Source organism: Pan paniscus, chromosome 11 (assembly GCF_029289425.2).
Source record: "Pan paniscus chromosome 11, NHGRI_mPanPan1-v2.0_pri, whole genome shotgun sequence".
In the NCBI taxonomy this organism is placed as follows: domain Eukaryota; kingdom Metazoa; phylum Chordata; class Mammalia; order Primates; family Hominidae; genus Pan; species Pan paniscus.
Genome location: NC_073260.2, coordinates 51,005,065 through 51,018,316, shown reverse-complemented (window position 1 = coordinate 51,018,316; position 13,252 = coordinate 51,005,065). Strand labels below are relative to the sequence as shown.

The window sequence follows — 13,252 nt, the reverse complement described above, 5'->3', positions numbered from 1 at the left end:
AGTGATGGTACTTTCAGAACTTCTTTGAAGTATTGAGAAGAGTACATAATGTTTCCTACAATCTCAGTTTACTTTTTTGGGAACATGAACACTTAGTGTTTGTTCTATATCAGTGCCACCCAAGGTATGGTTCGTGGATTGGCTGCAGCATCAATTCGGCACTTGGGAGCTTATAGGAATTCTTTTGTTCCTCTTCATGCTGCTGAATCCAAGAGGATTTGGGGGCTGGTCTGGGGAATCTCATTAGAGGATCTTCAGAGGATTCACATGCATGCTGAAGTTTGAGAAGCACTGACCTTAAATCATTGTTGGAATGGTATCTTTTTTTTTTTTTTTCGAGATGGAGTTTTGCTCTTGTTGCCCAGACTGGAGTGCAGTCGGCTCACCACAACCTCTGCCTCCTGGGTTCAAGCGATTCTTTCCCCGCCTCAGCCTTCCGAGTAGCTGGGATTGCAGGCATGCGCCACCACGCCCGACTGATTTTGTATTTTTGGTAGAGACGGGGTTTCTCCATGTTGGTCAGGCTGGTCTCAAACTCCCGACCTCAGGTGATCCATCCGCCTTGGCCTCTCAAAGTGCCGGGGATTACAGGCGGGAGCCACCGCGCCCGCGGTATCTTAAGCACATCGGAGAACTAAGTTAAATTGTGGCTGGAAATTAGTACACTAAATTATGGCAATGAAAGGTCATTGCAGTGCTGTGTAATTGTTCACCATATACTCAAATTCAAACTACAAGAAAAGTTTTTTTTAGCCATTACACAGATACCGGTTTATCCCTAATGATGCTAAATACCTTTCGATTATTTTATTTTTTTTCTGGAATTGTTTCAAGAAATAGCTTCTGGAGTTACGAAACAAGAAAAGAGGTTATAGATGTTTAATTCTGGCTGCATTTCAAGATGTCCTAGGTTGAATGAAGTATCTTGGTATTTGTTTTACAGTATTGCTCTGTGAGGGGATGTTACTAACTGGTAAATGAGAGTAAGAATATTTTAGACTCTTTCCCAAGAAAATATAAGAGATTGAAGGGCTTTTAAGAATACATATATCGAGAGAGTATTTAAATAAAAATCACTATATTCAAAGAACCTTCATTTTAAATCACATTTAAGTTGCTAATCACTTTTCTCTATTTGGGATATTCTTAGACTGAATGATCCAGATATGACCAAAGGGTGTTTGATCATTTTATTCCCTTTCTAGTAATTCCTAATAGTTTGCTTTTATATACACTTATTTCCACTTATGTAAGTAAGCTTTAACTTCTGTTATTAATAGTGTTTTTTTATTTTATTTTTTAGAACTCCAAATAGGTGATTAGAAATTAAAATTTCTTTTAGGAACTTGTTCAATATATAAATAACTTTTTACTGTGGGAAATTTTAAATATACATAAAAATATAGAGTAGTGTATCATAAATCTTGGCATTCTTCACCTAGCTTCAATAACCTACATCAAACATCAGATATTTTTAGTGTATCTAAACCTGTCTTAAGTAGGTACTAGTTGGAAGAACTGAAATTTATTAACAGCTTCCATATTTCAGTGCTCTTAGTAGTGAGCACAGTCTAGGTTTGTTTAAATACTCTTCCTTATGAACTTTGGCTGCTGAGCAGCTTGTGCATTCAAGCCCCACAACTGGAAAGCTGGACTCATGATTTTAACAATTAGTATATTATTCTAATTACTCGTTTTTTGCCTTCAGCCTTGAGGGGAAAATTACCGTTGTTTCCTTTGCCTTTAAAGAAGTTGGACAGAAATAGTATCTATAACAGATATTCTTTAATCCTTCTTCTGGAAACAATAAAATTACATTCTGAAAGAAGAATTGCTCTTGAATCACAAAAAGGCAATAGAAATAAATGTAGGAATTGCCATCCTTAAAATATGCAAATCTGTTTTTATATATAATTTCTTGCCGAATTAGTATACGCATTGCATTAATGTAGCAGTAATTAAAAATTGTGTTCTGCCGGGCGCGGTGGCTCACACCTGTAATCCCAACACTTCAGGAGGCCAAGGCTGGCAGATGACCTGAGGTCGGGAGTTTGAGACCAGCCTGATCAACATGATATCTCTACTAAAAATACAAAACTAGCCAGGCGTGGTGGCACATGCCTGTAATCCCAGCTACTCGGGAGGCTGAGGCAGGAGAATCGCTTGAACCCGGGAGACAGAGGTTACGGTGAGCTGAGATCACGCCATTGCACTTCAGCCTGTGCAGCAAGAGTGAAACTCCATGTCAGAAAAAACAGTTGTGTTTTATGTGGCTGCAAAAGTGAAATACTTAAGTTGTAGAAAATTTTGAAAACATAGGTAGACAGAGAGGAAGAAAACTTATTTATAATGCCATCACCCAGAGATTGTTAATAATTTAATGTATATTTTAAAAAACTTTTTCCTACGTACCTGTAAGGATTGTGTATAAAAATTTTTCATGTCATATTTTTTACACTTGTGGGTTTTTAAAATAAAAAGTTTTTAAGACTGGGTACAGTGGTTCATACTTCTAATCCCAGCACTTTGGGAGGCCAAAGTGGGAGGATTGCTTGAGCCCAGGAGTTTGAGACCAGGCTGGGCAACATAGTGAGACCCTGCCTGTACAAAAAATTAAACATTAGCTGGGCATGGTGGCAGGCACCCCTACGTAGTTCCAGCTACTTGGGAGGCTATAAAGCAAGAGGATTGCTTGAGCCCAGGAGTTTGAGGACAATTTGGGCAACAAAGCAAGACCCCAGTTCTTTAAATTCTTTTTCATGATTTTTAATACGTATATAGTTCATCATAGAGATAACGCTCTGAGCTTTTAAATTAATGGGGCCTATTGTTAAACATTTTGTTTAGTTTCCCGTGTTAGCAATATCTTTGTGCACATCCATTATTATTTTGTTTTGATAAATTTCTAGATGTGGACTCACGGAACAATGGAAACTCCAAATGGTAAGGCTTTGGACAGATATTGCCAAACTAATCACTAGAAAGGTTTTATTCATTTTGTACACAGATAGAAAATAGTACTTCATCATAATTTGTACTAAAATTATGATGAAATTATCAAAATTCTAAGTTTTTGTTACTGTTAATATAAAAAGGTCATCCTGCTGGCAGACCAGAACACTAAGAAATTTCTAGATCTCAAGCAGATAGGAACAAGTTTATATCAAGACTCCACTGAGGAACTCTGGTGCCAACAAGTAAATAAACTAGATTTAGAATACTGCCAGGATCAGAGATAGTAAGGGCTGGACAATAGAATGGCTTGAGTACAGTTACCAAATATTAGAAGGGTAAGAAAATTGATTGTACAGAATTGGCATTGGAACAGAAGATGCTTAGCTTACCTCCTCTTGATTTAAAGATACCTGTCACTTCTTAGCCTCTGTGCAGCTACCAGGGTTGTGGCTTCTGTCATCAGAACCTGCATTTGCTGCTCAGAGGCCAGAGAGTCTGACTTGAGCTGAAGACATACATTGTATCTACAAATGCCACTTCATCTTGACTTGCATCTACAAATACGAACACCAAGAATCATGAGGCATCTTAGAGCACTAAACGCATAAAAGACAGTCACTAGTCAAAACAGAAGAACAAGCCAGGAATTACCGTGTGTGTAGAAAACAGAGGAGACTTGATCCTAAAGAGTTCCTAGAAGAATCAGGAAAAAATGAAACTTATCTTCAGATATCAGAAAGCATGTTCATTAAAAAGAAAAACCATTCGAGATATGACAAAGACATTAAAAATATTATGCAAGATATTCAATAGGCTGAAAGTAGAGTTTACTTAATTCACTAACAATTGAGCTAAAAATTTCTTCAAGATGAAAAGTATGACAGGGCAGTTGAATCATGGAGAATTGATCTAGAAGTGCTAGCATTTGTCTGATGACATTTCAAAAGCGGGTGGAGGAGGAGAATAATCCAGACTACAAATGGGTGATAATTTTGCTTTGCTCTCTCTAGGTCGACCAACTTCTTATGAGGGATAATTAAAAACACATGTCACAAGTCTTTGTGACATTTTAGAGTCTAGGAACAAAGAAAATTCTAAAACACCTTGAAGACCCAGCACTTTGGGAGACTGAGGTGGGGCGGATCACTTGAGGCCAGGAGTTTGAGCCAGCCTGACCAACATGGCGAAACCCTGTCTCTACTAAAAATGGAAAAATTAGCCGGGTGTGGTGGTGCACACCTGTAATCCCAGCTACTAGGGAGGCTGAGGCACGAGAATCACGTGAACCTGGGAGGTGGAGGTTGCAGTGAGCTGAGATCGCACCACTATACTCCAGCCTGGGTGACTGAGTGAGACTCCCTCAAAAAATAATAATAAATAAAATAAAACACCTTGAAGAGAAAATTGCCCCTCAGAGGAACAAGGACCAGATTGGCTTCTATTGTCTGTAATTTTAGATGGTAAAATGAAAGTTTTTTTTTTCTCTCAAAGTACTGAGGGGAAAAAGACTTTGAACCTGATTTGTATACTCAGGCAATTCAGGGATAAGGGCAAAATAATAATTTGAGGCTTGCAAAAATCTAGCAAGTTTGTATTCCTGAAGTTTACCTGAAAGAATTACCAGAGGATGTATCTAGAAAGACAGAATATACATGAGAAAAAAATGTGAAAATACTACGCAAAAAGCAACCAAAAAACCTTTCTTGTTTCTAAATTAAAAAGTTACTAAGATAGTAGCAAAATGAAAATACCAATTTGTAACAAAAGTCTACATTTCAGCAATGCAGTAGAATTAGCCAGGTAAGGTTTTAAGTTTTTCTTTTACTAAGGATTTTTTCTTGTTTGGTTTTAGTGTTGCTTTGGCTGGGGGATGAAAAGTATAGGTTTTGATTAATCACAGATTTTAATAGAAAAATGAAAGTTTAGGTATAATATATGGAAAGTTAAAGATAATTGTTGGAAGACTAGAAGCAAGGTACATCATTTGCGTTAGAAGCTTTATTTAGTGAAAAGAAACTTCATTCTAGTGGCACAGATGAAGGAAGAGAGGAAAGTGAGGAAATGAAAACAGAAGACAGACAACACAGAACAAAATGTTAAGTATGAGACTCATAGTATCATTTACCACAGCAAAAGCTAACTCTTAATAAGAAGAAGATGAAATAAAATCAGTTCAAAAGGGAGGAATATGCATTCTCAGAATTAAAGGACCCCGGGTCCTGTTTGAGGAGGACTCTTGGCCAGATACAAGCCCCTTGTATAATGCTCAAGAGGGAGGAGACCTTATTTGCTCCTTGGAGGTGTCTAGTATGAAAACTGCTTATTTTGAAATGTGATTCTAGCCATTATCAGGAGCAACTGCAGATAATTCCCATTTACAGAGGAATGCTGCTAACAGGTGTAGGAGAGAGCAGCGACAACGAAAAATTCTGCTGTCATAGGTCACGTTTATGTTGGTTTTCTTGAAAATCAAGGGTAGAAAATTTCATGCCTCTAGAGAGAGAGAGAAAAACACATGGGGAGGGAAGCGGGGAAGATTTATATTAAGGAATTGGCTAATGCAGTTGGGACTGAACAAGTTCAAAATCTATAGGGTAGGCCAGCCATCTAGAGAGCCAGGGAAGAGTTGAAGCTGCAGCACAAACAGCCAGTCTGGAGGCAGAATTCCTTCCTCCTCCGAGGAGGCCAGTTTTTTTCTTGGATGAGGTCCACCAACATTATGAGGGCAGTCTGCTGTGCTCATAGTCTGCGATCCAAATGTTCATTCCAGCTAAAAAATGCTTTCACAGAGAAATCTAGAGTAGTGTTTGACCACATATCTGACTACTGTGGTGTAACCAAATTGACACACAAAGTTAACCACCATATGGGTGAAGATGCTGTATTTGCTTATAATTTTGTTAGTAATCATGGAATGTCTGTGTAAATTACAAAATGGGACACATGACTGAATTCTATCCTTAGTGAGGTTTGGGAACTAACCTTAGCCTTTGCACTAAATATGAAGAAAGCCTGATCCTGTACGGGGAGTAACTCATTGGATCTTTGGCTTAGAAATCAAAAGAAGATACGTAACTGGTTGTCAGTTTAAGAAAAAAAGTATTGCTACAAAGGATTCTTGTATTCTAAAGTGGAAATGTAATCTCCTTCACCAGCTGTTTTCCCGTAGAGGCCAATTGGATGTTACTGTATATTCCTAGAGATTATGCAGATGTCTAGAAGTCAACTTTCTTCTACCTCTGAGTAGTAAAGTTACAGACTTTTTGTTTATTTTTATGTTATATATATATTGGTTCCTTACTGTGAACAATACTGAATTTAGCTCTTTGTCATCTCCTTTCTCTCTACAATCCTAATTTTAATTCTTTTTTGATCTAAGTTTCTAAGACACTCACTATACTTATTCTGCTTTGCATATTCTTTTCTCCTGTTTTTGAGAGTTGTGTGAAATCTGAAATATCAGAACAGATAACGGTTACACACTATTGTCTCTCCTTGCTGCCATTTGTTCTACAGTTAAATGTATTCATTGCTTTCTCTCAGTGCTGTACTGAACCTTCTCTGTGAGTTCCTTGATTATCTGAAGCTCATTGTCATGTAACTTTATAAGAACAGTATCCCCTGCCTTCTGACATGTTCGTTACAGTTTTGTTTGCGGCCTTTATACTTGAAGGTCAGTGTACCTTCTTGGCTGATGAACAAATCCTTGGCTCACATTTTCTTTTCCTTGAGAACCTTAAGTTTATTACTCTGTTGCCTTCTGGCATAGAGTGTTGCTGTCACATTCTGAGTCTATCCCTTACACATGATTTGGTCCTTTTGTGTAAATGCCCAAAGGGTGTTATTTTCTTTAAAATTCGTTTATTTGACTTGGATATGCCTTAGCGCCAGTCATTCTGGGTTTTCCTGTGGGGTGCATTAGTACATTCAAGTGTTTTGTTTCAGGAACGTTTTCTTCAATTACGATTTTTAGTACTCTCTTCGTTTTTAGGTTCTTCTGTTACACAGAAGTTGGAATATTTGTTACCATCTCTTAATTCTTTTTACTTTTGTCCCCGTCTGTCCCCTTTTCATCATCCACTTTCCTCACATGCTTCCGTGGTGTCTGTTTCTTCTCATGTTCTTCTAGTCTTAATTTCTGAAAAAAAATTTCAAATTATTGATTCTTTACTTTGTTTGGTAGTTCTCACATCTTCTCTTGTCTAGCGATCTCATTTCTCATCTTTTCTGTTCCTGATATATGTTCTTACGTTAGGGTTCTCCAGGGAAATAGAAGCGTTGGGAAATAGATAAAATATGAAGGAGATTTATTATGAGGAAATTGGTTTATGCTATTTTGAAGACTGAGAAGTCCCGTGGAGTGCTGTCTGTAAGCCAAGCCTCGGGAAAGCTGGAAGTGGAATTCATTCTGCAGGTCTAGAACCAGGGGACCCAGTGGTGTCAGTTCCAGTCCAAGGGCAGGAGAAGACAGATGTTCCAGCTCAGGCAGGCCAGCAGGAAGAAAAAGGGGTAAATTCCTCCCTCCTCTACCTTTTGTTCTATTCAAGCCCTTGACAGAATGGATTATGGCCACCCACATTGGTGATGGCATCTTCTTTGTTCAGTCTGCTGATTCAGATGCACAGACACACCCACGAACAGTGTTTAATCTAGGCACTCTGTGGCACAGTTAAGTTGACACATAAAATTAATCATCACAGTTTCTATTTCATGGCTTCTGTCATTTGCTCAGTGTTAGATAGTAGTTTTCATCTACTTAATGAGCCTGTTTTTGAGGCCTGCTCCTGCCTGTCAGAACATCTGTCACATTGTTAGTCTTTTTCCTCCTCAAGATAACTTTCGTATGTTGTCCAACCATGATGCTTCCAGACCCATGTAAATGAGAGGATTCCAAGAATGCTTTCCTAGCTTAAGACCTCTCTGGGTAGCCACCTCTGTCATACTTTCTGAGACCTGCCACCCTCATTTCTGCCTGAATCCTGCTTTCCTCACCCTGTGGTCCTGTCCTGGTCAGTAAGGATTGTGTACTCAGAAGGGCTTTGTCTTTCTGGAAGGAAGGTTTGCTGGGTTTTTGCACAGTCCCAAGGGGCTTAGGCAGACCTGGGTTTTCTGGCCTTACAGTCTTGCACTTAACCCTGTGAATCTCCTCCCAGTCTCCTTGGTTAGGTTCAGACCCCCTTGCTTAGTTTTTCACCCCCAGGGGAGAAGCTTCCCTTCTGCGGCGAGTACTCCTTATTGTCTCTTATGGCGTGTTCCCGTCTGACTTAGCTAAATATATGTTACCAGTCTAGAGTAAATTATTTCTATTTAGAAAATACATAATTTTAGTTTTAACTGTTACAACCTACACTAAATTGTTTCTTTAAAACTTATTTGTGTTATATGTCAGATATTAATCACTTTTATTCATGGTGTACGAAATGAGAGCTTTATACCCATAAAACTGTGGGAAGGGAATTCCTTTCAGCTCTTTTTGTTCTTGGCGTATATCAGCATCTGTTATCTTGGTTTTGGCCTTCAGCTTGCATCCAAGAAGCCAGGGTTTTAAGGTGAAATGAAGATTTTTTCCTGATATCAAGAGCCAGGTGTATTATTTATAAACATTCTGTGTAGATTTTTCAATTGCTAATAATAAACCAGAAAAAAAGTAGTTTGATGTTTCAATAATTTTTAATATTACATTGTTATAAACTTCAGTTTTAAGATTATATGTTTTCTAAACAAGTAATGTTTCTATAGTGCATTGATATAAGCTAGTCTGGACTTCAGTTTAAGAGAAAATTGTCTAGTTTATTTTTATTAGGCTTGTACAGACAGAATTATTTGGGCACGGGAATGGGTGAAATTGAATAGTTACACATTTCTTTTTAACTTGAAGTAGATATTATATAAAACTATATACCTGTGTGATTATTGATAACATGTATTCCGGATCAGTCCTTCTTTAATTAACTTGGAAAATTTTGAGTTGATTGAATTAAAATAAACTCAGAAAGCTGATAACCTGATGCTTAATAGTAGGGCTTAAGTTGCTATTGACGAGTAGTTTTTTCTGCCTATACACAGTTGAGGTGCACAACAAGCTCCTATTGCTAACATACCATGTTACACAGTCACCACCACTAGTACAGGGGTAGAGGACAACCACTTTGAGTCACCTGAAGCAGGAATGTGGCAAACATGAGTTTGTACATATTTTGGGACCATCTGTAATGAGATCATGCTAGCCAGTGGTTATGTTAGATCTAGGCATGCATACTTTTGAGATAATACCTTATGTGTGTGTATGTGTGAATACAGAAAACATCGGAGCAGTGTGGGTCCGAGCAAACCTGTTTCCCAGCCCCGGCGGAACATCGTAGGCTGCAGGATTCAGCATGGGTGGAAAGAGGGGAATGGCCCTGTTACCCAGTGGAAAGGAACCGTTCTGGACCAGGTGCCTGTAAATCCTTCTTTGTATCTTATAAAATACGATGGATTTGACTGTGTTTATGGACTAGAACTTAATAAAGATGAAAGAGTTTCTGCGCTTGAAGTCCTCCCTGATAGAGTTGGTAAGTTCTTTTTATAATTTGTGCATTATATACTTTAAAAATGATATTGAAATGGATGCTTTTTTTATTTTACATTATTAATACTTCACTTTTATTGGAACACAAGCACCCTTCTTGATAAACATTATATTAAATCACCGAAAACCACAAAAATGGATCCTAAGCAGTTCAAGGAACTGTGTGAGGGATATAAAGATGTGTATTTTCCCCCCAAGAAGTTTGCCACGTACTAATTTATAATACGGTTATTTCTAACATTTTTGCTCACTGTTTTCTGGACTCTGATGGGTAAGGTTATCAGTAGCTGAAATATCCTATGTGTTAATCTCATCTCATCAGATACAAAAGATAAGAGAATGCTGTGCCTTTAGAATCTTTTTGTGAAAGTGTATCTTTGTGTACAACGTAAATGATAATTGTACTTTGAGCCAAAATTTAAACAACCAAAACGTGGTCTTTATTATACACAGAGCTTGATTGAACAATGTTTGTGGAAATGAATGGCTCTTTTTAAATGTCATACAGTGCCAGTTTTGCCTTGCAAGTGTTCCTTAAGGCATAAGGTCTAAGGTAAATAATAATTACTGATTTTATTAGTAGGGTGGGATACACCCAAACTAATATTACTTTTTTTGAAGTATTTATTTTGAAATATTTTATTACAGTGATGCTGCTCTTGTTTAAAATATTGGTTTATACTTTTAGAATTGTTTTTATAAGTCTATACCATTAAATAATAAAGTTTCAGCAGATCTAGACTTGGGAGGTAGGAATTTTGGGATCAAATTGTCACAGGAAGAAATTAGTTCAGTCTCCTCGCTTTGTTTTTCTTCAGACTGTGCCATTGTGTCCCTGGGATATAACGAGTTTCCTTAGGAAGTTAATTCTGCCTTAGTAGCAAGTTATTTTGTTTTACTCTTCTCTTTAGATATCAAATGCTAAATCTTTGCTCATCTGTATAAATATGGTTCAGTTTTCAAAGAAATCTTTCTTTAAATTTAAATCTTTATTATTACTCCTAAAAGTAATATTAAGTCTTTGTTATTTTCAACATTCTCATCTATTCTTAAGTGTGACTGATCACCTGCTCTTCCTCTTGATGCACATCCTACATTTCTTCTTGATCATGGCATTAATCCATTTCCCATATAAGAAACTTTAACATATTAAAAATCTTAACAGCAGAATTTTAGTCTCTGCCCCTTCTGAGATGACAGCTAGCTCACTTGAAGGTTCCTGCATATTGCTGCATGACCTGTGGTTGTTGGTCCTTTTGTCATCGAAGGATAGAAACTGTACAAGTATCTCTGGTGATGGGACTAAGGGTTCCATGTTGTTTGTAGTTTGGTATTATCTCTGTTTCCAACAATAGTAATTTTGTAAACATTCAAGCAATATAAAAAGAAACCCAAGAACTTTTCTGTAAATCAGCAATATATATGCCTAATTCAGCTAATAGTTGTTATTAATTTCAGTATTTGTGGTATTAGGTTGGTGCAAAAGTAATTGCGGTTTTTGACATTGAAATTGAAAGTAATGGCCAAAACAGCAGTTACTTTGGCATCAACCTACTTTTGTCTAAAAAATTACTTGCTCTTCACTTACGTTTTACGTTGGAAGCAATTGCTTCAGGCAGTACATTAGAGTATAATTAAAATTATGTGTTTCTTAAGCTAAAGTTAGAGAAAAAAGTCAGTCAGCCAGAATGCATGTGATGTCACAGAGCAGTGGTTCCCAAAGCAAGGCCTGGGGACCCTTGGGTTCTCTGAAGCCCATTCAGGAGATTTGCAAAGTCAGAAATATTTTCATTTTGTTAAGCTGTAATTCGCGCTTTTCACTCTCTTTTTTTCTCAATTACACAGTGGAGTTTCCCACTATCTATTTGGAAGATTTGCATAACTTAGTGAACACAATATTTTCTTTATGAGCAGTGCATGGTACCACATCATGCATTGGTGAAAGAGCTATTCAAAGTGCAAGACTAACTACTTTTTTTTAATTGTAAAAAAACACATAGCATAAAATTTACTGTCCTAACCATTTTTAAGCGTACAGTTCAGTAGTGTGTTAAGTACATTCGCATTGTTGAAACAGATCTCCAGAACTTCATCTTACAAATCTGAAACTCTCTACCTATTAAACAAAACAACCTACCTTTCCTCCCATTCCCAGCCCCTGGCAACCACCATTCTACACTCTGTCTCTATGAATTTGACTATTCTAGATATCTCATAGAAGTGGAATCACACAGTATTTGTTTTGTGAGTAACTTATTTCACTTAGCATAATGTCCTCAAAGTTCGTTCATGTTGTAACGTGTGACAGGATTTCCTTTAAGGCTGAAAAGAACATTCCATTGTATCTATATACCACAGTTTGTTTATCTGTTCACCCATTAATGGACATTTGGATTGCTTCTACCTCTTGGTAGAATGTAAAATTGTACCATGTAAAATTGTGAATAGCGCTCCTGTAAACATGGATATGCAGATATTTCTTTGAGATCCTGCTTTCAGTTGTTTTGGATATAGGCACAGGAGTGGGATTGCTGGATCATATGGTAATTATAATTTTAATTTTAGTATCGTAATTCTAATTTCTTAGGTAGAACTACCATACTGTTTTCCACAGCAGTTGTACCATTTTCCAGTCCTACCTACAGTATACAAGGGTTCCAGTTCTCCATCCCTTAGTCAGCAGTTGCTATTTACTGTTTTTGTCATAGTGGTCATCCTGATGGGTGTGATACGATACCTCATTTTGTTTTGATTTGCATTTCTCTGATGATTAGTGATATTGAGCTTCTTTTTATGTGCTTGTTGGCCACTTGTAAATCATCTTTGGGGAAATATCTACTCACATCGTTTGACCATTTTCTAATTAGGTTATTTTGATTTTTGTTGAGTTGTGAGAGTTCTTTATATGTTCTGGAGACATGAGTTTTAATGTAACAGTATGACAGATTTATTAATGGTTTCAGATTCTGCATTGTAACTAACCTTTAAGGAGCTAACTGTTGAATTCTGTGGTTTCATATAAGTATATCTAGAATTATCTGAAAGACGATTAGAATATTCTTTTCAGTATCATATCTTTGAGAGGCTGGATTTTATACTTGAACTGAAGGAGCAGATCATAACAGATTGAGTGCTGAAGCAGATATGAGAATCTACTTGTTCTTTTTAAAACCTAGACATTCGGAGATTTGCAAAAATGTAAAATTAAGCCACTCTTAATGTATTTTGATAGGAAATAGTTATTTTTAATTTAAAATACATTGATATATAGGTATTTTTAAATAAATGTTTCTAGATTTGTTTTTCATTTTCTGAAGTAGTAAATATTGGTAGGCATTATCTATGTAAACAGATGCTTTTTTAGGTCTGTAGTAATTTCCATTTATGTTTTAATTTTTTTTTTTAGAGACAGGATCTCGCTTTGTCACCCAGGCTGGAGTATAGTGGTGTGATCAGGGCTCACTGCTGTCTCAACACGTTGGGCTCAAACAGTCCTCCTGCCTCAGTCTCCTGAGTTGCTGGGACTACAGGCACTCACCACAGTACCCTGCTAATTTTTAACTTTTTGTAGAGATGAGATCTCATTATGTTGCCCAGGCTGGTCTCAAACTCCTGGCCTCAAGCAATCCTCCTGCCTGGGGCTCAAAGTGCTAGGATTATAGACGTGAGTCACTGTGCCCAGCCAGTAATTTTTAAGAATGCACATGGAGTTCTGAGATCTAAGTC

At 37.2% G+C, this 13,252-nt stretch overlaps 1 protein-coding gene across 25 annotated transcripts in view; it reads left to right on the top strand.

Annotated features, from left to right (window-relative positions):
- Positions 1-13,252, top strand: part of SPIN1 (spindlin 1) — a 94,168-nt gene that overhangs the window by 68,723 nt on the left and 12,193 nt on the right. For 24 of the 25 annotated variants that reach the window (XM_034967661.3, XM_055091813.2, XM_055091814.2 and 21 more), the window contains one exon: positions 9,256-9,509. In XM_034967661.3, the coding sequence (XP_034823552.1) occupies positions 9,256-9,509 (254 nt within the window). Of the gene's footprint in view, positions 1-3,630; positions 4,756-9,255; positions 9,510-13,252 lie in introns of those variants that run through there. The other variant, XM_063594360.1, reaches the window with a different exon arrangement.